Consider the following 26,880-nt stretch of genomic DNA (forward strand, 5'->3'; position numbering starts at 1 on the left):
CAGGTGCTTGCATGCCCCTAGACTTCCACGTCCCCGAGAGGGGCCTCCCCGTCCGTGCCCCTGCAGGGGTGCCGAGAGACGCGCACAAAGGCTGCAGGTGAGCCGGGAGTGTGGGTTGTTCACAAGGCCCTTCCCTCTCCCTCTTCAGCTGACTAATGGCTCCCCAGAAGGTGCCTGGGAATATGACCTGATGTAGTAAAAAGGGATTTTGCAGATCAGATTAAATCACCACGAGATGGGGAGACCATCCTGGACTATCTGGTGGACCCTAAATGCCACCACCTGATAAGAGGGAGGCAGAGAGATTAGGCCACAGAGAGGAGGGACCATGTGACATCAGAGGCAGGGGCAGGAGCTGGAGAGGCGGAAAGGACCCTCCCTCGGAGCCTGCAGGGGAGCACCCTGCCACTCCTTGATGTCAGACATCTGCCCTCCGGACCGAGAGGGGAGGTTCCTATCGTCCCGAGCCACTCTGCGGGTGGTGGGCAGCCTGTGGGGGGCTGGTGCAGGAGGGCAGCTCAGGCTGTCTCTGCACAGGGGCAGCCCCGTGACTTCAGCAGAGCGCCAGCGCCATCTCTGGGTCCCCCACAATGTCCCTGTGCACCAGCTTAAAGGTGTCAATGAACAGCTCCATCCATTCCTGCCGCTCGCCTCCGGTGGCAAACTTGGCCCGCTCTGCGGTGTAGACCATCACGGCCACCAGCCTGGAGTAGGCGGCTGGCTCCTGAGTGAGCTCCGTGGTGTTTAGCCACTGTTGGATCAGGGGGATGGTCCTGGGGAAGGAGGTATCCGGGCCCTCTTCCGTGCGGAGGAAGGCGACCGGGGGTGCGCTGCCAGGCCGCGGTCCATCTGCAGGGGCATCCAGAGAAGGTGCTCAGGGACTCAAGCGAGGTTGGCCACCGGCTGCCTTTCTTGGCTGGGCTCGGAGACGAGTTAGGGCAGCAGCAAGGAAAGGGATTAAGCTCAGCAAGAGGTCAGACAGGAGACAGGGAGGCCGCAGAGACCCCACTGGGGCACACGGGTGCCAGAGCTCCACAGGGAGGGGACTTGGGGAGCTGGCAGCAAAGCAAGCTGCAGAGGAGACGAGTGGAGGTGCCTACGTCCACCTCTAGGGCGACTTGTGGTGCTCAGGGCCCTGCTCCTGGGGTGACCCCAGGCCCCCTAAAATGCCTGCTGAGAGTGCCAGGAGAGTTCATGATGGCAGGTGGGCCCCTGGTCCCTCCCACCTCAGAACGGCTGCTCAGGAAGCGGGCAAGGACAAGCCCCCTCTGCCCTTTGAGGCGCGGTCTCCACCCAGAGCTGGCCTGGCCCGGGTGGGCTGACCAAGTGCAGGGAGTCGCTCTCCCAGCCCCGCAGAGCCCAGGGCCTCACGCTGGGCACTCCACCTGCCGTCCTAAAGGCATGAGAAGCCTCTCTTCCCTCTGGTGGCCCAGGTGGCCTGGTTACGTGCCCGGCCCTCTGCCTGCACCCCAGCACCCACCCTCAGAGACTCCTGCCTTTGCTCGGGGTCCAGCTCCGGCCATCCTGACTCAGCTGCTGCCGCAGGATAGCTCATCCCTGCCACCATTAGCTGGGGTCTGGCTTTGCTTCTCTTTGATGCTCTTATGGTTTTGACCCAATTGAGCTGCCCCTTGGCCTGGTCCAAGCCTGAGCATGGCTGGGCCTCCGTTGGATGGACCCATTTGGCCCAGGTTGGGGCCGTGCCAGGGCCAGCAGTGCCTGCGTGCAGCCCCAAAGTGCCTTGGCGTGCCAGGCCCACACCGGCGGGGCATCTGGGAAGCGTATTCTATAGGCACATTTGCTTTCTTCATCTCTGGAAACAATGTCTAGTTTACTTGGAGATCTCCGATCACTGTACTGGGTGAGCTTGTGAGCTAGCAGAGCAGGTAGCAGGAGAAGGCGGGGAGGGGTCTCCAAGGTGCCTGTCCCGGTCAGTGTCAGCTCCCAGCGCCTCAGGGGACGCAAGACCAGAGATCAGGGGCCAGCGTTGCTCTAACACCAAAACTGGGCGAAGACATCGCAAGGAAGGGCACTGCGGCCCAAGGTCTCTTGTGAGCAGAGGTGCAAAAGTCCTCAACAGAACATCAGCAAGCCGAATCCAATAACATATGGAAAAATTTATACAGCATGACCAAGTGGGATTTACCCCAGGTCTGCAAGGCTGACCCACCCCTGAAAATAAGCCAGCGGAACCCATTACCAACTGGCTAAAGGCTAGAATCACACAGTCACGCCCACAGGTGCAGAGAGCAATAGACAGACTCCCACACTCGTTTGTGATGAAGATCCTCAGAAACCAGGAATGGAGGGGAACTTCCCAGCACCACAGAGCACCCCCAGAGAACCTCAGCCAGTTTCCTGCTTGGTGGCGAGGAGCTTGAGGCTCCCCCACTAAGACCAGGGGCTGGGGGCTGGCTTCTGCAAGGGGCCAAGCAGACCTTGGGACCCCAGCCCAGGATGACTCAGGGGCCCTGTGGGGTGGAAACAGACATGGGTTGGTGGCTCAGTGCAGACATTTCCCCTGGCAGAGACCAGGGCTGGCCCCCTTGGTCAGCATCTCGGAGGACCCCAGACCCAGGCTCTGGGGTGACTCCACAGCCTGCTGGCTCTCCTCAGGCAGCCTTGGGCCCTGCAAACCTGCCCTGCTGGCCCATCTGATGCCCCGGGAGAAGCTGGAACAGAAGCCCAGAAATGCTGACAGCACATGGCAGACATGGATGTGGTCGCAGGCCCCAGGGTGTCCTACCTGTGTCCTCTGTGGGACTTGTCAACACAGCTCAGCTGGCTGCCTCTACTGTGGTCCCCGGTGGCCCCCACCTCCCAGACTGGGTTCTGTGGAGGGACAGGCCCAGTGCCCATGTCCCAGCCAGAGGGTCCGCTGCTGGCAGGGGCAGGACTTGCCATGGGAGTGTCAGCTCGTGGCACCCTGGGGCACCTCCGTGGCTTGATGGCCCATGTCTCTGGGCAGCAGGGCAGTGCAGACAGTAGCCTGGTGCTCAGCAGAGCATGGGTGACGCCGACCCACTCTCCATCCCCCAGGGAGCTCACAGACCCCCCCACCCCCAGCCTCCAGCTCCAGCCAAAGGCAGCTGTGTTGGGTGGGGGGCATGGCCTCTGAGCTGAGCCGGTTCCGCTCCCGGAGAAAGGGCAGCTGGCCCTGCTCAGGGCAGGCATGGGCCTCTCGATGTGGCCACCTCCCTGGCGATTTTAAATCACCTGCTATTTCACTGGATCTGGGGCTTCCGCCTGTGGGAGCTGGGACGGCCTGGGATGCCTGTCCCGACCACAGGCCAGAGCACCCTGGCCCACGAGGCTGTGCATCGCGTTCACCACCAGCAGCCTGCAAGCCAATGCAGCCCAGGCTGCCAGCACCTGCCCCGTGTGTGCCAGGCAGATGGGCGCAGCCCAAGAGCCCGAGGCGGCAAACAGCCCCTCCCCAGACTTGCAGGGTCCTGGGGCCAAGAGCCCGTGGGTTTCTCGCTAGGAGAGGCCCCGCAGCACCACCCTGGGGTCTCCCCACAGCCCCTTCTCGCCGGCCTGGGCTGCTGGCTGGTCTGGGGTAGGTGCTCAGCAGCACCCATCTTACCTGTTTGGCAGGGAAGGTCTGGGCACACGATCTGGGGGTCTAGGAGTCAGGAGAGAGACGGGGTTCCCGGTGAGCCTCTGCCAGCCAGGGTGGCAGCCGGCTCCCCTGTGCACGGACGCCCCCAGCTGTGCCCCCTGGCACTGCCATCCAGTGCCTGTGTGGGGGCAGGTGTGGGGAGCGTGGGGGCAGAGGCTCACCTGGGCACAGCACGTCCTCCATGTCGTCGATGAACTTCTCGGCCACCAGGTCGGAGAAGAGCGTCATGTTCCGCACCTGCTGCGGCTTGTTGCAGGCGATGGAGTTGAGGTTCTCACTCTCGTGTTTCTCATGGAACATGTCGCCGATGCCGATGGCCGTCACTGTGACATCGTGGTCGCACAGCACCTGCAGGTAGAGGTCGTCGTCCCGGGGGTCGTGGCGGCCGTCTGTGATGACCACCGCAAACACGCGGGTCTTCTGGCGCCGGCTCTCCTTGATGAGCTGGTCGTAGGCGAACCTGAGGGCCGAGGGGGTCCAGGTGCCCCCAGCAATCCACTCCAGTTTCTTGACGGCTTCTTTGAAGCTGGACAGCGAGTCGATGCGCTCGTCATCCAGCTGGATGGCCTCGAAGGTGCCCTCGTGGCTGTACTGCACGACCCCCACACGGGTTCCTGCAGGCAGGTGTGGGCATGAGGGGCTGGCCTGTGGCCCATGGTCACCACCCTGCCCCACTCCTGCCCTCCAGGGGATCTGGGGACTCGCAGCAAAGCTTCCTTGGATTCCCGTCTGTCTGCTGTCCCTTGTGATGCCTCCAGCCTGGCTGCTGCTTGTGAACGGGCCCTGTGACTCCTGGCCACACCGGACCCCCACCCGCCCACTGCAGATGCAGCTGACCTGTCTCCGACTTGGGGTCCTTGGCGATGGCCCCCAGCCTGTTGACCACATTGATGACAAAGTTCTTCTCCAGGGAGAAGTTGGTATAGCCAATGCTCTCGGAGCTGTCGATGACAAACACCACATCCAGGGCGCCACACCGCTTCTCACAGTCTGCGGGCCAAGCGCGGGGTGAACAGGACTGGTGGCCATGTGCACAGACCCCTGGGCCCCCATATACACCCCCAGGGGCCCAGTCAGGTGCATGGTGGGAAGCAGTGACCCAGAGGTGGGGGTGGGACACAGACGGGCGACCCTGAGGCCTGGACACAGTGCCCCTGCCCGTAGCAGCCCAGCTCCACTGCTGGATGGGGCCTGGGGCCGAGACTCACCGCAGCACCCACAGGTCTCCCTCACGTAGGTCATGACGTCACACTCCTGCAACACAGGGGGTCGGCCCAGCCGAGAAGGTGCTTCTGCAGGAAGTCCTCAAACCTCGCCCTCTGACCTTGCCCCTGCTTCCCTCGCTTTCCAGGTCTAGGAGGGGAGAGGGTGCTGATTCCATCCCCGGCTGACACCTACCGTGAGGCCAGGGTCTCCGGGCGGGCCGGGCTCTCCCTGGAGGAGAAGGACCGTAGTCAGAGGGACCCCATCAGCGCCGAGGCTGGGCGGCCCCTGCTGTTCTCAGACAGCGCTTGAGAACGTGCCCCAGCACCCTGACCCCGCGGCTCAGGCAGGTGTCGGCCCAGTGGGCTGGGGCCGAGGGCTGGGGCAGGGCGGCCGACCTACCTCAGGTCCTGGGGGTCCTCTCGGGCCCCGAGGGCCTGGCTCTCCAGCGGGGCCAGGATCCGCCTGAGAAGAGAACGGGCAGGTGGGCTCCAGCTCGTGGCCCGGGACCCCCGCTGCCACCCAGCCACACCGGTACTCACAGGCTCACCCTTCTGGCCTTTCCTCCCGGGATCTCCCTTCTTGCCGAAGTCGCCTCTACCCCCCTGAGGCACAGACACCCGTCAGCTCCAGGGAGGGGCTGCCTTGGGAAAGCCTGCCCTGCCCCCACCCCCCATGGCCTCAGGTGAGGGAGCGGGACAGGGACTCGCTCTTGTCAGGAAGGACGCGTGCTTGGCCATCGGGTTGGTCAGACGGTGGCGCCCCCTGGCATTCCAGGCCAGCTGCAGTTTTCGCTTTGAAAGAGACCCGTGTGCAGCCCCTTCCACCAGGCAGCGCTCAGCCCCGGATGTGGTGTCTGGCCACGGTAGCAAGGTGTGTGGACTGCCCCACTGAGGGTGCGGAGCAGCCCCATACGTACCTCAGGGCCACGCGGGCCTGGCTCGCCTTTGTCTCCCTGGAAAGCAACCACAGGTTGGGGTGACGGCACAGAACCCAGAGGGCTGACACGTCCTGACTGCGTGCCAACCCCAGGATGGGAGGCTGCCTCTCCCGGGGAATCGGAGATCTTCTGCAGGCCCTCCCTTCCATCACAGTGGTCACGGTCAGCACACGTGTGAAGCCACACATAGTGTGTTGGGGAGGTTCCAGGGGTCTGCCTCTGTGCCCAGTGAGTGACCCCCCACTCCTCACCCTGCCCTTCAGGGTCCTCCCGACAATGCCCACCCTGCCCTGGGAGCCCCTGCCCTGCCCCAGGACTTACAGGAGCTCCTCGGGGGCCAGGGTAGCTGAATCCAGGCCTGCCAGGGTCTCCCTGCGGGACAGGGGAGCTGGTCAGGGAAAACCCAGTAGGAAAGGGAGGGATGGAGTCGGCAGGCAGGGACTGAGGGTGGGTGGCCAGCCTGCTGGTCTGTGGGGAGCAGCCGTGTGTGCAGGGCGGCTGGGCCTCGGGGAGCACGAGCCGGCCTCCTGCTGCCCCCCACACCGAGGGAGAGTGGAGAGTGGGCTCGGGCCCCCGGGGCCCGTCCTGGATAGGGAGGCGGGGTACCTTGGGGCCAGGAGGTCCAGAGTCCCCTCGGGGACCAGCATCGCCAGCATCCCCCCGCGATCCCTGTGGGCCGGGAGAAGAGGGGAGTTGGCACCGGTAGGGGGGACCCCAGGGAGGGACCCACCGGGGGGACCCACCCCACCCAGCTCAGGCACCAGGCAACGTTGCCAGCCCCTCCTGGCCATGTATCTGTCTCGGCTCCCAGGCCCCACACCCTGCCACCTCCTCGCCAGCACCCCCTGCTAAATCTGGGCCCCCAGGGCAATGACACACATGCCCATCCCATTGCCCGAGCTTGCTGTGGGGCAGTGTCCTGCTAGTGGGCAGGAGGGCCCAGGTGGCACCCTGGGAGGTCAAGGGGCCTCCGAGGCACGCTGCCACTGACCTGCTTCCCCGGCTCCCCAGGAGCCCCCTGAGGACCTCTGGGTCCCGGCGGTCCGCGGTCTCCCTGGAGAGAAGGGGGAGGGCGCCTCAGAGACCCTGCCCTGGAGATGGGCGGCAGCCGGTCGGGGGTCTGCTGCCCTCCTGGGCCCTCGGGCAGGGTCTTCCAGGGGAGGGGCGGAACAGGGGTGGGGAGCTGGGTGCCTGCCACCACCCACTCACCTTGGCCCCTTTGCTGCCGACCTCTCCAGCCAGGCCCCGGGGCCCCTCAGGGCCAGGGTCCCCCTGTGAGAAGACAGGCCCGGTCAGTCCAGGGCAGCCATTTGACTCCCGGGGAGGAGGCGACACCCTAGGACTCACCGCAGGACGGGACGAGACACCCTGTGCTAGCAGCTGGCCCACCTGCCCAAGCCCTGCAGGGAGTGCCCTGACAGCGAGGCCCAGGGCGCTCTCCCCCTGGTGCTCAGCTGAAGGGGTGCTGTTGCCCTGGCCACCCGCCGATGCCCTCTGGGCTCCCCCCGTGGGCACTCACCTTCTCACCCTTGGGGCCGTCGCTGCCCGGGCTGCCCTTGGTTCCGGGGTCTCCTCTGCGCCCCTGCAGGAAATGAGTGGGGGGTTGAGATGAGGGCCACGTGGGGACTCTGTCTTTGGGGTCTGGTGGCCCCTCCAGAGGCTCAGCCTTGACCCTCAGCCTCTGCAGCCCAGCATTTGGGGAACTGCAGGTGGGACGTCCTGGTTGAGGGCATTCCAGGGGATGTATACCTGGGTCTATGTCAACCCTTAGGGGTCCCCTGAGTGGGTAGGGTGGGGACACAGGCTGCTCCACAGGCGCTGGGTGTCCAGCGGGGCCACAGGGGTCCTGCCCAGCTCCACATGACGCTCATGGGTGGCCCTTCCTCGTGTCTGCTGCGGCGGGGGACGGGGAGGCACATTTGCAGCAGTGAGAGGCTGTTGGGCACAGAGAGGCCCAGGGCGGGCACGTGCTGACGTGGTCCTGCAGGATGGGCCAGGTGGGCAGCGGGGCCCAGAGAAGACAGCACCCTGGCAGGCCTCTGCCGCGCATGGGCCCTGGGGGTACTCACGGGCTCTCCTTTGGGTCCTCGGGGCCCAGGCCCGCCCCTGGCTCCTTTCACGCCGGGACTTCCAGGGGATCCGTTGCTGCCTTGGTACCCCTGGGTGGAGGAGAGGGGTGGGCCAGGGTGGGGAAGGGCCCGGATGAGCACCTTCACCCTGGAGCCTGGCCGCATGCCTGTGGGCTTGGGCCATTGTCTTCAGGGGGGACGTGTTTGCCTCGGGGTGCAGGGCACCCTGGCCAGCTAGGCACCCCCTGTGCTTCCTGCCCCATGTCGGGGGGCACCGTTGGTGTGGGTGGGGGGCAGGGGGCATCAGGGAACACTTGCCTTACTTCCTGTGGCCCCATCATCTCCAGGGGGCCCTCTGCGACCTGGGCGGCCAGCATCCCCCTGGAAGAGTTTGGAGAAGTCGGCCTCACATCCCACAGATGCTGGTGGCAGGGCTGGGACGTGCACCTTCCCTCCCATGTCCCCGGGGCATGCTCTTGGGGCCAGGGCCGCTGTGCAGCCGCCTGGGGGCATCAATCTGATGGTGCTGGCTTCTCAGGGGCGTGCTCTCTTCCTACTCTTCCTCGTCCTGGGCACCGAGGGAAGTGGACACACATCCCCCACGGGCACCTAAGAGCCTTCCACAGAAGCCTTTGGAGGGTGGGCGTGTTGCTGCCTGAGCTGGGACACACAGTCACGAGTCAGACACAGGTGGGTGAGCCCAGGGAGGGCACTCTCCACCTCTGGGCAGGGCACCTCTAGGCTTCCGGCTGCTGACTGCCAGTTTGTAGGGACAGGCCCTTTCTGTTGGGTTTCGGAGCCTGGGCTGCCTGCCCTGGAGGCCCAGCACCCGAGGCGGGGAGCAAGCCGCCAGGAGGGCATGACCCTGCCCCCCCCACTGCCGACCAGCCTGCCTACCTTGGGACCTCGGTCTCCTTGCTCCCCAGGGTTGCCGGCTTCCCCGGTGTAGCCTTCGGGGCCCTGCCAGAGAGAGGTGGGGAGAGAGCTGACAGCCTGTCACAGGCTTCTGCGGAGAGCGGTGCCAGGTGCCCCAAGAGCTGAGGGCCAGCTGACAGGGTGACCAGCACTCAGCGGGGTCTCAGCTGCCGGAACCCACCGTCAGGACACTGGGAAGCAGCCACCCTCCAGCTGACCAACCCCAAAGCCCTGAGCTTACAGCCTCGTTGTGACCCAACCCTGGCTGAACCCCGAGCCGGGGTCAAGGTCAGGCAGCAGAGGGGCTGAAGGAAGGACCCAGCTGTGTGACTCCTGGCTCCCGTCCCCCACTGGCCTGGGGCCCCGCATCCCCCCACAGCCGGGGTCTGATGTGCTAAGGGCTTACCGGACTCCCGGGATCTCCCTTGCAGCCAGGAGGTCCAATGCGCCCCAGCTTGCCCTGAAGGAGAGGGGAGCAGAGATGGGCTGGGCCAGCATGTGGGGGTGCCACGGACCAGCCCTGGGCAAGTGGGTGGGCGTGGTCCATGCCACTTGCAGAATGAGTTTCGGCTGGCTGGGAAATGCCCGCAGGGCCCAGCCTTGGCTCTCAGGAGCCAGAGTCCTGTCCTTGCCCTGTTCTTGCGGCCATGGCCCGGGGCCCAGAGCCCAGCCCCCAGAGGCCTTGAGGGCCTCAGGAAGGTCTGCTCCATCCTGCAGGGTTGCCGCCCGCCCGGCCTGGGCGCAGCCAGGTGAATGCTACCTTCTGCCCGTCGGTTCCATTCTTGCCGGCCAGGCCGGAGGCCCCCTGGAGGGAAAGAGAGAGGGGTCTGTCGGCTTCTTAGAGCAGCAGGAAGGGGGCCCCCGCCCAGCCTGTCGGGCCCACCTGGCCCACTTACTTTTCGCCCGTCGGCTCCAAATTCACCCTGTGCAGAAGTAAAGCGGGGCTGGTTAGCGGGGCATCTTGCTCACGGACACCCCACCTTGGGGGCAGACATAAGGCCAGAGGGGCCCCAGAACAGGGCCACCCCCAGCCCATGCAAAGCCAGGCCTCGTGCCCCGAGCAGGACGGCTGGCTCGCTGAGGGGCCCCAGGGAGGGCCAGAGCTGCGCCTGGGGTGGCTGTGGGGCACTGGCTGCTAGGGGGGGAATCTCACCTTCTCTCCTTTGAAACCAGGAACACCCTGAGGTTGGAAGGAAGAAAACAGCATTACTGTGAGCACGAGTGCTGGCCCACAGGAGGGAGGGAGGGTGGGGGCCAGCGGCCCAGGGTGCGGGGCGTGGCTCTGCTGGACACCCCTGGGTGGGCGGGGCAGAAGGATGTGCTGAGCCACCCCATCAGCCAGCCCGCCCGGACCAGCGCCCACTTGTGTCCATGTCCCAGCTGGCGTCAGGGCTGGTGGCCACTTGCCTTAGGTCCTGGGAATCCAATTGGGCCTTCGATGCCGGGGTCTCCCTGTGGAGGAAGCAGCGAGCTGTGGGCCCTGCCCTAGCCCCAGGGACCGGGTCGGCAGGAGGGCGGGGGGGTGCACAGACCTGCCGTCCCTTCTGTCCTGGCTCTCCGGGCTCGCCCATGTTGCCCTTGGCACCCTGAAAGACGACAGAGAGAGGGGTCAGCAAGGCAGGAAGGGTCGGGGGGGGCGCCAGGGCACCTGCAGCGGCTTTTGGGAAGTGGAAGAGTGACCTCCCATGCCAGTGTGGCCAAGGTCACAACTTGGGTGATGATGCCTGCGCCACACTGGGAGGCCCAGGTGGTCAGTGTCCCTGCCTTGGGCAGATCCGACCCCTATAGACCCCGTTTTTCTGAGCTCTGACCAACAGCTTGCTGAGAAGCTGCCCTGCAGCCCCAGGGGTGGGGGCGCCTGCCCTTCCAGTGGCAGCAGCTCTGATCCCGCACCCCAGCTGGGGTGCAACAGCAGTTCATCCAGACCTGGGGTGGAGCCACTGAAAAATCTCATGCAGACAGCCCCGGGCTCCAGACAGCCACGGAAAGGCTACGTCTTGGAGCTGGAGTTTCAACTACAGAAGGTAGGACTTAAGTTCGTGCTTGTATTTGTAAATACACCTCTGATTTCACTGCAAGGGGAGGGGAGGGAGAAGGGGGAAGGGGGCCGGGAAGAGGAGAGAAGAGGGTGCCGTGGGAGTCCTGTGTGCACTGCCACCCTCGCCCCCTGCAGACGCTAGCCAGCTGCTCCTGGGGGCGGCATCCAGCGACCCCCACCCAGGAGGACTGAGCGAGGGCCCTGCTGGGGGCGGCCAGAACTGCCTCCCGTGGTGAATTCCTCCTCGGTCACTCCCGAGGGACCAGGGGGTGCTCAGGGCACTTGGCCAGCGGCCTGCTGATGTGCGTCCATCTGCTCAGCTGCCAGGCGGCGTGGACCCTCAGTCGTGAATTCCCCTGGGGTGTTTCAGACTCTCCCATCTTCTCAGGACTCTTTCCTCCCCTGCCTCTCTCTATACCTTTGGGCATGAATTGTTGCTTGTGATACTCTGGTAGTGAATGTGAAAGGATTTCATTTAAAGGTCTCTGTTGTTAGGGAAACACAGGGCACATGCGATCCCTTAATGACCCCATGACAGGAGTGGGTGCCTAGCGGGAGTTAGCAGTCATGTTACCAGCAGGGACACGTTTCCTCTTTGTGCACCTCCTGAGTAAGCTTGTTCATGAGCAGTTTAGTGGCACATCTTAAAAGTGCCCCCACTTTCCTCAAAATGCTACTTAAAAGGAAGTAGATAAAACCAGATATTTAGTCCTGTACCATGTGAGGTGCAGATGGCCCTAAATTTGGAGTTCCAGACAGGCTGGGGCTTCCTGGCGGCACAGACACTGGGGTGGTATGGGCATCTTACCTTCTGCCCGCGGTAGCCCTTGGGGCCGGGAGGCCCTGGGATCTCCAGACAGCTCACTTTGTAGCACTGGAAGGAGAAGCAGGTGGCAGCGGGTCAGGCCAGCGCAACAGGTCCCAGCTGGGAGGGGACGGCGGCTGCCCAGGCTGCGGCCCTCTGGAGACGGAGGAGCAGACCCGGGAGGCCTCCGCGCCCACTGGGCACGGGGTTGGGTCTACACAAGCACTCCAGCTGAGTTTTAGGAATGGAGGCTGGGTTGGCAGTGACTGGCAGTGGAAAGGGTAGACGGCTGTTGGAAAGGGCATGTGTCTGGGGCACCCTTCCTGGGCCGTGAATTGGTGCTGGGGACACATGGGACTGGGGAATGTCAGGGCCTGGGGAATATGCTGGGCACCCTGCCAGCTGCCTGTCTTCTTCTCTGGCCTGGCTCGGGTGGGCAGAGCCAGGTCACTGGGAGGGTGACCCTGAGTCCCGCCCCTCGCACACTGGTGTGTCCTTGGGGGTTGCCTCTAATGCTGGCTCCTGGGCTTCAGCAGCCTGGTTCGGCCAGGAGCCCTTTGCCCACGCTTGCGCCTCAGACCCAGCGTGGAGTGGAGGGGAGCACCAGGGAGAGGCCAGTGTGTCATCCCTCTGGGTCGGCACCTTGGGCCCAGAGGGCAGCACCTGGCCAGGGCTGGCAGGGCCAGAGAGCGCCTCTCACCTCTCCATAGGCTTCATGTTTCTGCAGGAAAGACAGAGGTACCCTGGTTAGCCGGATGCTGGAGAGCGGGGCAGCTGGGCATGTGGGTGGAATGCCCGGCCCCAGAGTGGGATGGAACCCTGCCAGGCCACCCTGAGAGGGTAAACCGAGGCCTGGGGCGGTGACCGCCCACTGCCATGCGGTGAGCCGATCCCAGGGCTCTGGGCGCCCCCTCCTCCCTGATGCCGTGGGTGGGCAGAGCCCCGGGCAGGGGCCCCGAGGAGGGATCCCGGGGCTCTGCCCCGGCCCGGCGCCCCGGTGGCTCACCATGACCTTGATGATGCGGTCGATGGTGCCCTGGTCGATCTCGGTGGAGTCGGGCTGCATGGTGGCGTAGTTGTTCCGGTAGAGCTCGAGCGGCGTGCTGGCGATGTCCCGCAGGCCCTGCTCGTTCAGATTCCGGTTGAGGGCCACGGCGAAGAGCCGGATGCCCTCCTCGCGGGCCTTCTCGGCCTGCAGCTTGATGCCGCCGCAGGGGCTGCCGGTCACGTGGCCGTCCGTGATGACGATGGCGAAGTCGATGCCCCCGTTGCCCCTGTGCCGCCGGATCTCCTCTGTCATGCGGGCCAGCGCGCAGTCTGTGAAGGTGCCCCGGCGGAAGGACTGGATGCCCTGCAGCCTCTTGTTGAAGGAGGCCTGGTCACTTCCCGCGGGACTGAACACCTCCACCTGGTCAGAGAAGTGCAGGCCGCCGTAGCGCCAGCTCAGGACCACCTGGTCCAGGTAGGGCTCGTCCTGCAGCTGGCTGATGAACTGCGGCACAAACTGCTTCATGTGGTGGAGCAGGATGTCCGTGGGGGACTGCATGGCGACGCTCTCCGAGGTGTCCAGCACGAAGTACACTCTGATGGGGCAGTCGGCCTTCTCTGGGGGATGAGGGGCGTGTGAGCCCAGGGCCGAGGGCTCGGCGGCGCCCCTGCTCACCCACACCCGGCCCCGGTCCCACGGTACCTGGGCAGCTGTTTCTCTCTGAGGTGCCCGGCGCGATGACCTCCTGCTGCTGGGCATGGAGGGTGCCCAGGAGCCCCCAGAACAGGAGGGCGGAGCAGGGGCCTCGGAGCATCTTGGTAGCACCCTTGCACCCCAACATCCTGCAACAGGAATGTGCGGCCACTGCAGACGGGCCCCACAGGCATCTGTGCCTGCAGCCCTACAGCCCTCTGCCCGGGGGTGGGTGGCACACACAGTAGCCAGCACCTGGGCTCATGGAGGCACCCTCTCCCTGGCCATAGGTGGGGGCACAGAGATCGCAGGCTTTGGGCTCCGTTCTGGGTAGGATTCAGACATTCACAGCCCACCCCTGCCCTGTGCAGCCTGGGCGTGCTAGGTAGAAAGGTGCATCGGGAACTGACTGGCAACAGTAGGGGCCTGGGGGTCAGGGAGCCAGTGGGGGTGACTGGGGGGAGGGATATCTGGGGAGGGCGAGGTGCAGGCTGGGTTGGGGTGGGTCTCAGTACTTGATGCCAGAGGACCCCCACAGTCACCAGGGAGGGGAGCGGCCCTGGGGGTGAAGTGTGGGGGCTGAGATGTGGATGGGCCTGGGGGTGCTGGCATCCCACTTTGTTAGGGGACATGGTGACAGGGGTTGGGGGACCCCTCCCCAGAGTGGGTCACTGTGCCCTGACATGTCTCCATGGGATGACGTTTCTCTGCCACTTGCTGCCCTCAGTTTCCAGGCCCACCCTTTGACCAGAGAGGGAAAGGGCTGGGGGCGTGGGGCCAGCAGGCTGGCCAGGCCTGGGGACTGGGTTGGGGAGGAGTGGGCCTGCAGGGTGGCCAACAAGGGACCTGTGACCTGGCTCTTCTGGTGGGGAGCCCTGAGTCTGGCTCACACAAATGCCCCACTGCCCTGTGAAGCCCCCGGAACAGAGGGGACTAGGTAGAATACGCTGCCCCAGAGGTTTACGGCCTGCTGGTGAGGCTGCTGGCGAGCTGGACCTCAAGGGCTGGGGTGAGAGGCCTGGAGAGCTTTGGGGGCACTTTGGGGCAGTGCTCCTGGGGGTGCCCCCCAATGCTGCAGGAATACCTCATTTTTGAGAGGAGGTGGATTCATGGGGCAGGTGTCATGACTAGAGGGCTAGTCTTGGCATAGTTAGACGTGAACAGTGCATGGCCCTGACCCCCACACCATAGGGTCATGGTCAGATCAAGAGGCCATGAACCCTCAAGGTAGTGACAGCTGCCAAGATCGAAGCAAGCTCAGTGGGAGCACCAAGGAATCCAGGGGGGCTTCCTGCAAGAGGTGACAGAGGTACCCAGACTGAGGGAACTGGCCAGAGGAAGGGGAGCTCCTGGCTTATTTAGGGGCAACACCTGGCTGAATTGGAGGTTGAGAAGGTGGGGTGAGGGGCAGGCCAGGGGCCCTGCAGAGCCCTGAAGCCGAGGGGTAGTCAGGCTGCAGCAGTCAGAGCCATGTGGCCCGGAGCTATCACCTCTGGTAGTGGCCGCCCTGGACCCTAGCCAGGGGCCAGAGCAGGGCCCGCCACGGCTGAGCACTGGGGTAGGTGCAGCTCTGTCTTCCTGACTCCTCACCCGACTGCCCCAGGGCAGAGAATCCAAGGAGAGACCCCAGGGGGAAGAGGCCCGGGGGAGAAGCACAGTGGGGGTGGCCCTGGTTCCCATCTTGACCCTTCTGCTGCAGAGTAGGGGGAGGGGACTGGGGGCCGGGGGAGTGCGCTGGGCCAGGTCCTGCTCTCCACATGCACGTCGCTGGCACCCCCTAGCTGCACATTACACACACACAATAAATTAAGAAAGGCCCACATAATAAAGTATACTGGTGGAAAATTTTACTCTCAAATGAAATGAAAAATTCTAAAAATGTCTCCACAGGAAAAAACACAATAACAACAGCATATAGACACCTTGGTTGCTTGTCAACTGAGTCACCTTGGGGTGGTGAGAAGCCTGCCAGGCGTCCCTGTGCCCCCAGAACCTAAGCCTCGTGAAGCTCTCCTGCCCACTGAGCTGCCGCCGGCCTGTGTGGCCAGTGGAATGCGCGGAGTGATGGTGTGTGGCTGCTGAGACTAGGTCATCAGTCACTGTGGAGGCCCTGGAGCCCTCTCTGGGGGAAGCCAGCTGCCATGCCATGAGGATGCTCAAGCAGGTCTTGCAGAAGCCCATGCAGAGAAGAACTGAGGCCTCCAGCCAATGGCCAGGGGAGGGCACCACCTTAGCTGCAGACCCTGCAGCCCAGCCAAGGCTCCAAATGACCACAGCCCTGGAAGTAGGTGACTGCTTCCCATGAGGGACCCTGCTGAGTTGCTCCCCAATTCCTGACTCAAATAAATGATGAGGTAGTAAATGCTTCTTGTTTTAAATCAGTAAGGTTTGATGCAATTTGTTATCCAGCAATAGATGACTAATAGAGGCATCAAACGTTTTCTCCACAATATTGTGGACAGAAGACAATGAGATAATAACTTCAGCATATTGAGAGGAAAATAAAATGAACCAAGACTGTTTCCCAGTCAGCTTGTTTTTTATGCACAGGGACACAAGCCTCAGATGTAAATGGGCTCAGATCTATGCATCTACGTACCATTCCTAAAAAACTCCATAACGAATTTCTGCACAAAGCAGAAATGAATACAAATGAATAAAGCAAAGAAGCTTTAGAAATTCACTAAAATATGGAATACAAATGGAGAAAAAGCCAGGAAACATACAACTAAATACCAGACACATCACAGTTGTGATAATACATATGAATGCTTTAAATTTTCCTATTAAAGACAAATATTCCTAAATTAGATAAAAAAATGAAACCCATCTTAATGAGGTTTATGAGAGTCACACTTGAAATAGAATGTCACAGACAGTGCAAAGAAAACGGAGTGGGGAGGGGAGGATCCCACTGGAAGGAAGACAGCAGCAGCATTACATGAGACCAGAATTTAAGACAGAAGAGGAAGGATAGAAAAACTGCAGTCTAGGTATAAATCTTTATGTATCAAATCTCATGAAATTATATAAAGCAAAATCTGTGAAAAATCAAAGGAAAAGATGACAAACTGCAGTCATTGTAGAAGACTTTAACTCATCTTTTAAAGTTATTGATAGATCACACTCACAAAATATACAGTATTAATGTCATGCTTCATAAAACTTTGACAGTAACCAGTAGAGAATATGCATTTTCTAAACATAAAGAATTTGGATAATGTGCACAACACACACATATCATCTATGTATCTATATCTATATCTTATCTATCATTTATCTATGTCTTTGAAACCTATAAGTAGGAAATATATATACTTTAAAATTTTTTCAAAATTAAGTCCTAGAATAAGCTATAAAAGAGAACATAATTAATTTTAAAAATGGGAAATTGTAAAAATTCTCTGAGTCACAATGCAAAACCAGTCACTAATAAGACAGAAAGAAAAATAAAATTATCTGGAAATTAAAAGAGTCTTTCTTGCAAAAACTACATAGGAATTCGTGACAATGACAATGTTACACTTAAAGCAAATATGAGAAGGCCAAAACTATAATAAGAGGAAAATATATAGCTTTAGATGCCTTTGTTATAAACTAAGAAATCAGTGTAATGAGTTAGGCATGTAGTTGAAGAAACCAAGGACAAAAAATTAACAAACTGAATTTTGGGAAAGAGAAATTAATAATAATAAGAAATCCAATTGATTAAAAAATGCCCACAGTAGAATAATAAATACATCTAAAGCTGGTTCTTCGAAAAGGCCAATAAAATAAAAATATTTTAGCAAGTCTAATCAAGAATAAAAGTCATGAAGCACAAATATAGAAACACACACATTTAAGAATGAGTAAAATATAATAATACATGAAGGTTTTTGTTTGTTTTTAAGAGCATACCAAGTGCAGCCATAAGGTAATAAATGTGAAAGACCATTTCTGGGAAGGGTCTCAAGAAGAAGTAGAGAACTGGCAGGACTTGGCCCTGGAAGGAATCATGTCTCCAAAGGCTTTGTCCCAGGTAGGTTTGGGGTGAGTTCTTTTGTACCTTTAAGGACAAACACATCACTGCTATTTAACCTGTTTCAGAACATAAAAGAGATAAACCTCTTTTCAATTAATTTTTAAGTTTGGCAAAGCATGAAACCAAAACTTGTTAAAAGAAACCCTAGGAACTCTATAGATAAATCTCATTTGTGAATATAGTTACAAATATCCTGATATTAGACAAGAAAATCCATATTAAGGACTGCTACACTAGAACTAGATGAACTTAGTAAAAAAAATAATGATGCAACACCATGAAACATATTAATGTAAGTCACATAAATATAAAAAGAGAAAATCATGTAGCTGCATTAAAAGAGCTCCCATCCATTTCTGATTTTAAAAAATAGAGCAAAACCTCACAAGAAACTCAATTGGATTAACATTATAAAGGATGTAAATTTCATACCAGATTTTACGCAAAAATTAAAATAGGGATTCTTATCTTTGTGGGCCATGGACCCCTTTAACAATCTGGACATTTTCATCTGCCACAATTGCACAGATACCCATAATCAGAAGTCATATCTTTCATAAACTCAGAGAATCCATCCATGGACCTGACCCTGGATTAAAAACTCCTGCACTCAAAGAATGTCCATTAGAGTACCAAAAATAAGTAGAAAAGACAAATATCACTCTATTATTGATCTCACTCTATTAGTGTGATGTTGGAAGCCAATGCAATAAGATAGTATAAATCTTTGATAGGAAAATATGGAAACTGTCCTTAACTAAAGATGAGACTGTCTACCTAGAAATCCCAAAAAAATCAACTGAACAAAACTTAGGGGAGAGAAAGGGTGGAATTCAGTAAATCAGTTAAAAGAAAAATGTATACCAAAAGCTATAGATTTTCCTCTATTAGCAACAACCAATTAGAAATGTAATGGAACAAATACTATTTACACTAGCAGGGAAAAACACATAAATCCAAAGAATAAACTTAGTAAGAATCTAGGAATATGTGGAACCTGTGGGAAAAAAAAACCCTCTTCTTTCTAAGGAACACATTGGAGGGAAGAACCTTGTTTATGGATGAGAAACACAATATTTATGAGTATCAGTTATTTCTAACTAAATCTACAATTGAATATAATCTTGACTAAAACCTCCAAATTTTTTTCTGGTACATGTTGAAAAGTGAACATAAGATTCATTTGGAAGAATAAGTAAGAGTAGGTGAGAAAAACTGAAAATGAAGGGTGATGAAAAGCTTGCATTTTCAAATGCAAATGATACAATATATTATAGTAATGAAGCATTTGTGTTTTTTTTTTGCTGGAATGGACCAACAGACCCCACAGCAATAGGTATAACCACATCGAGAACTGGGGAAATGAGGAGGTCGTCTCTCAGAGCAGTGACAGGGGGCTGGGGCAAGGGCTCACACTGTGACTAGAAATCAAGGTTGACCTATCTCACACGGCATAGACAAATACATTCCAGAAATAAGAGAGTATAAAACATGTACCAAAAAGTGCCCAAAGAAAATAGAAAGGATGAAATGACAATGAAATATCTCCTATGATTACTCTGCACTAGACACTACCATTATAATACCCATTTCATAGGTGAGGATACTGAGACCAAGTGTCAATAATTTGTCCAAGGTGTTCAGCTAATAGCTGAGGTCCAAACCCAGGAAGCATGGTTCCCACATATGAGTTTTATAACAACAAAAGCAACATAAGTAAAGTGGAAACAGATCAAGCCAGGCTACAGTTTTCCCAATGCATGATCAAGATTTCATATTCTTAAAGTTTAAAATTTTTGATGGCCTGTTATTGGGTGTATAAATGTTTTTCATTGTTATAGCTTGCTGAATTGAGTCTTCTATTAATATGTTATGTCTTTCTTTATCTCTTGAAGTTGTTTTTTAGTTAAGGTCCATTTTATTTGATATTAGTATAGTCACCTCTGCTTCTTTTGGTTCATATTTTCATAGAATGATCTTTTTCATCCTTTCAATTTCAACCTCTTCATGTTTTTGGATCTAAAGTGAATCTCTTGTAGACAGAATATAGTTGGATTAAGTTTTTAAAAATCTATTCTCTTCAGTCTCTGTCTTTTGGTTAGAGAGTTTAATCCACTTACAATTAAAGTAACTACCAATAAGGAGAAACTTAACTTCTGTCATTTTGCTATTTATTTTCTACATACCTTATAGTTTTGTTTGTTTCCTGAACGACCATTTATGTATTTGGTTGAATTTTGTAGTGAAACATTTACTCCCTTACTCAGTTCTTTGTATATACTCTTTAGGTATTTTCTTTGTGGTTACCATGGGATTACATTTAAGATCCTAAAGTTGTAGCACTAATTTTAATTTATACCAGCTTCACTTCAAGACTGTAGAAGAACTCTGCTTCTTTAAAAGCTCCTTCTCTATTCCTTTCAGTTTTTGATCTCACAAAATTACATCTTTATACATTTGTCTAAAAACAAAAGCAAATATTTTTAATGCATTAGTCCTTTAAGTCATGTAGAAACAAAAATGTAGAGGTACAAACCAAAGTTACAATAATACTAGCTTTTACACTAATAAATATCTTTTTTTAAAAAGCATGAGTCTCTTAAAACATATAGAAAACAAAAAGTGGACTTACACACCATTGTTACAATAATAATAACTTTTATGATTGCCTATGTGTTTATCTTTCCTGAGATCTTTATTTCTCTGTAAATAGTAGGTGGTTTCAAATTACTGTCTAGAGTTCTTTCACCTCACCTGCAGGACTCCCTTGAGCATTTCTTGAAGCAAACTCCCTCAGTTTTTGTTTATCTGGAAGTGTTTTAATTTTGTCCTCACTTTTGGAGGTCAGTTTTGCTGGATATAGGATTCTTGGGTGACAGGTTTTTTTTTCTTTTAGCATTTTGAATCTATGAGCCCACTGCCTCTGGTCTCCAAACTGTTGAGAAATCTGCTCATAATCCTACTGAGGATCCCCTGGATATGATGAGCCTCTTCTCTCTTGCCAATTTCAAACATTCTCTCTTTGTCTTTTTACAGTTTGATTTTAATGTGTCTTAGTGTGAATCACTTTGAGTTCATCCTACTTGGAGTTTACTGAGCTTCTTAGATGTTTATATTCATGTCACTCATCAATTTGGGAAATTTTAGTCATTATTTCTTCAAATATTTTCTCTGCCCCTTTCTCTCTTTCTTCTCCTTCTGGAGCTCCCATAACATGTATGCAGGTCCTTTAGGCTCTATTTATTTTTCTTTAATGTTTTTATTTATGTTGCTCAGACAATAATTTCCATTTTCCTATCTTCAGCTTTGCTGATTTTTTCTTCTCTCTGTTCAAATTTGCCTTTGAAGGCCTCTAATGAAATTTTCATTTTAGTTATTGTACTTTTAAACTTCATTATTTCTTTTTGGATTCTATCTAGGTTTTCTGTCTCTTTATTGGTATTTCCATTTTGCTCAGCACTGTTTTCTTAACTTTCTTCATGCCTTCTTTTAGTTCTTTGAGCATCTTTAAGATAATCATGTTAAAGTCTTTGTCTAGTACAGCCACCACTGGGTCTTTTTCAGAGACTGCTTCTGTTGGTTTATATTTTTTCCTTTAATGGTTCATACACTCCCATTTCTCTGTGTGACTTGTAATTTCGTTTTTGAAAACTGGACATTTCAATCTAGTAATGTGGCAACTCTGGAAATAAGATTCTTCTCTTTCCCCAGGGTTTGCTGTTTTTATTTCTGTTTTTTGTTTGATTGTTATAGGCTGTCTCTGTGCTAAGAATCAATCTGAAGTGTGAATGTAAGGTCTTCTCAGGTTTTTTCTGAGCCTGTACCTTGCCCTCCCTGCACAGGTACAATGATTGTCTGATTTCTTTATATGCAGTTGCTTTGGTATAGCCTAGTTTTCATTGTCTGGCTCCCAAAAGGAGAAAAATAGAAAAATGGGTTTGGGGAAAACCGTGCCAGCTCTAAATTTCCTGGAAGTCAATTCAGCCAGAGAGGGAGGGGCTTGCAATGATGGGGAGAAGTGTAACAACAATGGCAGTTTCAATAGATTTAAAAAGGAAATATCATGCAAAATATCCTACCTGAGTACAAAGGTATGATGTTAGAAGTCAATAACAGAAGAAAAACTGGAAAGCTCACAAAACTGTGGAAATTAAACAACTCACCTTTAAACAACCAATAGATCAAAGAAGAAATTATAAGTGAAATTATAAAATACAGACTAATGAAAATGAAAATAAAACATATATAAACTACAGAACACAGTGAAAGCAGTGCTAAGTAGGAAATTTATAGCTATAAATGAAAAAACCAAATACATAAGAAAAATGACCCAACTTTACAACTTAATGAACTAGGAAAAGAACAAATCAAACCCAAACTAACAGAAGGAAAGAACTAATAAAGACTAGAGCAGAGATAAATGAAATAAATAATAGAAAAACAATAGGGAAAATCAGTTAAATTAAAAGTTGGTTCCTCAAAAAGATCAGCAATACTGGCAAACCTTTAGCTAGATGGACTAGGAAAAAAAGATTTTCACTTACTATATCAAAAGTGAAGATGAGGACATTACTATCGACTCTACAGAAATAAAAATGATTACAAGAAAGTACTATAAGCAATTGTATTCCAATAAGCTACATAACCTAGATGAGATGGACAAATTCCTAGAAACACAAAACCTACAAAGACCAAACTATGAAGAAATAGAAATTCTGAATAGATCTATAACTAGAAAGGAGGTTGAATCAATAATAAAAAGTTTCTTGACAAAGAAAAGTCCTAGACAAAGAGCCCCAGCTTTACTGATGAATTATACCAAATGTGTAAAGAAGAACCAGTATCAATATTTCTCAAACTTTTCAAATAAATTAAGGAGGGAATACTCCTTAACTAACTCTATGAGGTCAGCATTACTCAGATACCCAAGACACTACAAGAAAAATATACAGATCAATATCTCTTATGAACACTGATACAAAAATCTTCAACAAAATATTAGCAAACAGAACTCAACAGAATAGTAAAAGGATTAAACACTATGCCCAAGCGGGATTTATTCCTGGAATGCAAGAATGGTTCAACAAATGGAAATTGATCATTGTAATATACCACACTAACAGAATGAAGGAAAAACCCATATGATCACCTCAATTAATGCAGAAAAACCTTTTGATAAAATTCAGCACTTTTTCATGATAAAAATACTCAACAAACTATGACTAGAAGGAAACTATCTCAATATAATAAAAGCCATATATGAAAATCCCATAGCAAACATCATACTCAATGATGAGAGGCTCAAAGCTTTTCTTCCAACAAGAGGAACAAAGCAAAGATGCTCACTTTCATTATGCCTATTCAACAGTATTGGAAGTACTAGCCAGAGCAATTAAGTAAGAAAAAGAAATAAGTCATTCAAATTGGAAAGGAAGAAGTAAAATCATCTCTGTTCACAGGTGATACAATCTTATATGTAGAAAGCCCTAAAGATTCCGCAAAAAGAAACTTAATATAAACAAATTCAGCAAAATAGTAGGATACAAAGTCAACATGCAAATATTAAGCTGTCAGTACTATACTACCCAAAGTGATTTAAGATTTAAGGCAATTTCTGTCAAAATCCCAATGATGATTTTTGCAGAAATAGAAAAACCTACTCTAAGATTCATAAGGAATCTCAAGAGACTCCAAGTAGCATAAACAACCCTAAAAGAAAAAAACAGTTGGAGAGCTCACACTTGTTGATTTCAAAACTTAGTACAAAGTTATATAATCAAAACATTGTTATACTGGCATAAAGACAGACATATAGACCAATGGAATAGAACAGTCAGTCAGAAGTAAATATTTGTATATAGAGTCAAATGATTTTCAACAAGAATGTCATGAATGTTCAGTGGGGGAAAACAATTTTTTCAACAAATGGTACTGGAAATACTGGATATCCACACTCAAAACAGTAAAGTTGGAACTTTACCCAACACCATAAACAAAAATTAACTCAAAATGGATCCATGATCTAAATGTAAGACCTAAATTTAAAAAACTTTTAGAAGACAGAATAAGGCAAAGCTGTGCAACATTGGATTTGGCAATTATTTCTTGGATATAAAAACAAAAGGATCAGCAACTAAAGAAAAAATAGACAAATTTGACTTAATGAAAAAAAATGTGCATCAAAAGACACAATTCACAGAGTCAAAGGCAACCTACAGAATGGGAGAAAATATCTGCAAATCATATATCTGATAAGGGACTAAGATCCAGAATATATAGAGAACTAAAGCCCAACAACAGCAATGGAATTTGAAAATGGACAAAGGACTGGAACAGGCTTTTCTCCAGTGAAGACGTTCAAGTGGCCAATACGTACAGGAAATGATTCTTGACATCAATAATTATTATGGAGATGCAAATCAAAATTATAATGAGATACCACCTCACACCCATTAGGATGGTTACTATCAGAAAACCAAAAAATAATACATGTCAGAGAATATGTACACACTGGAATTGTTAGTGGGAATGTAAAATGGTGTAGCTGTTACGGAAAACAGAATGGTGGTTCCACAAAAAAAAAACTTAAATTAAAACTACCATATGACCCAGCAATTCCACTTCCACTTTCAAAAAGAACTGAATGCAGGGTCTCAAAGAGATATTTGTACAAGCACATTCATAACAGCATTAATTACAATAGTTAAATCAGTGGAAGCATCCCGAGTGTCCATTGATGAATGAAGGGGTATGCATAATGTGATCTATTTGTACAGTGGCATATTATTCAGCCTTAAAAGGGAAGGAAATTCTGACACCTGCTACAACATGGATGAACCTTGAGAATATTATGCTAAGTGAAATAAGTCTGTCCCACACAGAAAAATACTGTGTGATTCCAAGTACGAGAGATACTTAGGGTATCTCAAAAATCATAGAGACAGAAAGTAGAATGGTGGCTGCCAGGGGCTAAGGAAGTGGGAAATGGGGAGGTTTCATTTTCTGGGTAGAGTTTTAGTTTTACAAGATGAAAAGCATTCTGGAGATGAATGGTGGTAATGATCAAACTACAATATGAACGTACTTAATGCCACTGAAACATACACTTAGAAGTGGCTAAGATAGTACATTTTATGTCACTTGTACTTTATCACAGGTTTTAAAAATTGGAAAACAAAATCTCATACAAATTAGTAAAAAATAAGCACCAAGAACATGAGGAAATCATAACCAGGCAAGCAACACCACCACACGTGGTCAGTGATCAAATGCTGACCTGCAGAAACACCGAGGACGTGTGGGCAGACGAGCAAGGCAGAGCCCCTCGCCTATGAAACTGGCAAACGGGAAAGGACAGTGATGCTGCCCATGTGGGGGGCACCAGCGTCCTTCTGCCCTTCCCTGGTGGGCACCTAACAGGCTTGGAAGCCTTGACACTTACAGACTCCTGACCCGGACTGCTCTCCTAGGGGCAGGGCTGCACAGCTGGGAGCCCCCTCCCTCTGGTCATCACACAGTGTCTGTGCTGACCCACTGGGGTGGTGTGGGGTGCGGGCATGTTTTAGGTCACCCGGGCAGGTCTGTGTACAGCCTGAAGAGTGCTATGTACCTGGTGTAGCCCCAGCTTGTGGCCCTAGAGCAGGGGGGGCTCCCACAGGCCCTGCTCCACAGTAGGTGCCCCACAAGCCCCTGCTTCTTTGCAGGTGTGCACCGCACCAGGGTCCCTGGCATGGTGCTAATGTGTCCATTGAAATGTGGGGCTGTGTTTAAATGGAACAAATCAAACTACTTGTGTTTTTCTTAAAATGAGTCGCAAGAGCTGGGTTTCCGCAGCATCATAAGGCTTTGTGTGGCTGCAGACATGGTCTGCATCCGCTCTGCACCCAGAGATCTCCAGCAGCCCTGGCAGGTGACAGGGCCCGGCCTGATTTTGCAGATGGGAAAGCTGCGCTGGAACGAGGGCTGGCCTGGCCTCACCCTTGCAGGCCCCTGGAGAAGCCTGCGGCCTCAGCTCCTTTCCCCAGGCTCCGGCCTGCCTTCTTCATCCTGGCCCACCCCAGGGAGCAACTCTGAAGGTCTCCCTGCTGTGCACAGCTCCCCTACCTGCCCCCATCCACCGCTACAGAGCCACCTGTGCTGGCCTGGCAGGCAGCTGCTGCTGGTGTGGACAGAGGGGCCGTGTTCCACCCGACCATGTGGCCCAGTGGCCCACTGAGACCTGTCCTAAGCAGGGGACCTGCCTGGGACTCCTGGGCCCAGCCCCTCTAGTCTGGCCTGGAAGACCCTGGGTCACCTGTGCCCAGGGGCCCTGGCCCACTCCCCTGTCTCTGTACAGCAGATGGAAGGCTGACAATGTCCCCCCTTGGAGCCCCGAACGTCTGTCCGCCTCCTGGCATTGATGAGATGAGGCTGGGAATAAACCCCAAACACTTTTTTGTTGTTTTTAAACAAATGTAAGATGCCCTTCAAGCCAGAACTCCTTTATTGGAAGAGAAAACCCCAGGGAAACCTGAGGCTCTCTGGCCTCCTTTCTGGGTATCCATCTAAGCGGGCACATCCTTGAGGTGGGGAGCTCGTGGTTGCCTCCCTGGGCACAGGGGGCCACATTTACATGGGTCCTGGGCAGGGCACACCACAGGAGCTGGCCCTGCCCTTTTCGCACTGTTGTTATAGTTTGGGGTGGGAGGCTGCTGACCTCTCCCCTGCCACGCCACGCCCGCAGGAGGCCTGGGTGGGTGTGGGGCCCGGCCACTCAGCCCCCTGCTCAGTCTCCCCAACCCACTTTCATGGGTGCCCGGTGGGCTGCCTCCAGCCTCAGCAAGGGAGGTGGGCCGTTTCTGTCTGTTTGGCCGATGGCGGGCAGGGGTAGGGTGTGGTGTGACCCGCGCCCTCCTCCTCCCCACAGCGCCCCTCCTGCCGGGTCGCATAGGGCAGCTTCGAGGCCTGTCCTTCAGGGGCTCAGTTCTAGCCTCGGCCACTCCTTCCCGGGACTGGGCAGAGCCCCTGGACACCCTGCGCCGGTCCCAAGTCATAGGGCGGGTGTGTGTCGGGGGTGGGGGGCGCTTACCGCGCGGGTAACTCGGGCTCCGAAGTTCTGCCGCAGAGCTGCAAGCGGACCTTCCAGGGGACCGCCGAGGGTCCTGCGGGTGCCCAGGGCAGGGAGGAGCCCGCAGCTCGGCCCGGCGGAGGCCTTGGCGCGCAGAGGACGCGCGGGCCCCAGGGCGGGAGACGGTTGGGCGGCCCGGCTGTCCTCGGACCCTGGCCGCGCTGGGGGGGGCTCCGGGGGCGGGGGCGCTTACCTGAGCCGGAGCGCGTGCGGGGCGCCCTGGCCGGACACGTCGCGAGCAGCTGGGTCCCGACCAGGGGACGCGGGCGCCAAGCGGGCGGGAGGGAGGGGACCGCGCGGGGCCGCCCCCTTTATATCCTGCCTCCGCCCCCGAGGGAGCGCCCGGCGCGGACACCGGGCGGCGCTGCGGCTCCGCGGATGCGCCCACGGGCGGGGGTCTGGGGCGCGAGGCGGGCAGGGGGCCCGGGGACGCGCCAGGGGCGCCGGCACCTCTCGGAGCAGCCCCGGCGAAGGCAG

General features: G+C 54.1%; 1 protein-coding gene across 1 annotated transcript in view; it reads right to left on the reverse strand.

Moving 5' to 3' along the window:
• The window catches only part of COL6A2 (collagen type VI alpha 2 chain), a 29,266-nt gene extending 2,587 nt beyond the window's left edge, over positions 1 to 26,679 (reverse strand). Inside the window, exons 1-27 of the mRNA XM_017680217.3 lie at positions 26,365 to 26,679; positions 13,283 to 13,422; positions 12,599 to 13,197; positions 12,293 to 12,313; positions 11,596 to 11,661; positions 10,282 to 10,335; positions 10,157 to 10,201; positions 9,903 to 9,929; positions 9,646 to 9,672; positions 9,510 to 9,554; positions 9,156 to 9,209; positions 8,732 to 8,794; positions 8,153 to 8,215; positions 7,835 to 7,924; positions 7,285 to 7,347; positions 6,975 to 7,037; positions 6,757 to 6,819; positions 6,372 to 6,434; positions 6,087 to 6,137; positions 5,745 to 5,780; positions 5,368 to 5,430; positions 5,228 to 5,290; positions 5,021 to 5,056; positions 4,831 to 4,876; positions 4,460 to 4,612; positions 3,784 to 4,236; positions 3,587 to 3,625 (exon numbers count right to left, since the gene is read on the reverse strand). Coding sequence (XP_017535706.3) covers positions 3,587 to 3,625; positions 3,784 to 4,236; positions 4,460 to 4,612; positions 4,831 to 4,876; positions 5,021 to 5,056; positions 5,228 to 5,290; positions 5,368 to 5,430; positions 5,745 to 5,780; positions 6,087 to 6,137; positions 6,372 to 6,434; positions 6,757 to 6,819; positions 6,975 to 7,037; positions 7,285 to 7,347; positions 7,835 to 7,924; positions 8,153 to 8,215; positions 8,732 to 8,794; positions 9,156 to 9,209; positions 9,510 to 9,554; positions 9,646 to 9,672; positions 9,903 to 9,929; positions 10,157 to 10,201; positions 10,282 to 10,335; positions 11,596 to 11,661; positions 12,293 to 12,313; positions 12,599 to 13,197; positions 13,283 to 13,421 — 2,485 coding nt within the window. The 5' untranslated portion in view covers position 13,422; positions 26,365 to 26,679. The remainder of the gene's footprint in view (positions 1 to 3,586; positions 3,626 to 3,783; positions 4,237 to 4,459; positions 4,613 to 4,830; positions 4,877 to 5,020; positions 5,057 to 5,227; positions 5,291 to 5,367; positions 5,431 to 5,744; positions 5,781 to 6,086; positions 6,138 to 6,371; positions 6,435 to 6,756; positions 6,820 to 6,974; positions 7,038 to 7,284; positions 7,348 to 7,834; positions 7,925 to 8,152; positions 8,216 to 8,731; positions 8,795 to 9,155; positions 9,210 to 9,509; positions 9,555 to 9,645; positions 9,673 to 9,902; positions 9,930 to 10,156; positions 10,202 to 10,281; positions 10,336 to 11,595; positions 11,662 to 12,292; positions 12,314 to 12,598; positions 13,198 to 13,282; positions 13,423 to 26,364) is intronic.
• Between the last annotated feature and the right edge of the window lie 201 nt (positions 26,680 to 26,880).

Source organism: Manis javanica, chromosome 3, assembly GCF_040802235.1.
Source record: "Manis javanica isolate MJ-LG chromosome 3, MJ_LKY, whole genome shotgun sequence".
NCBI lineage: Eukaryota > Metazoa > Chordata > Mammalia > Pholidota > Manidae > Manis > Manis javanica.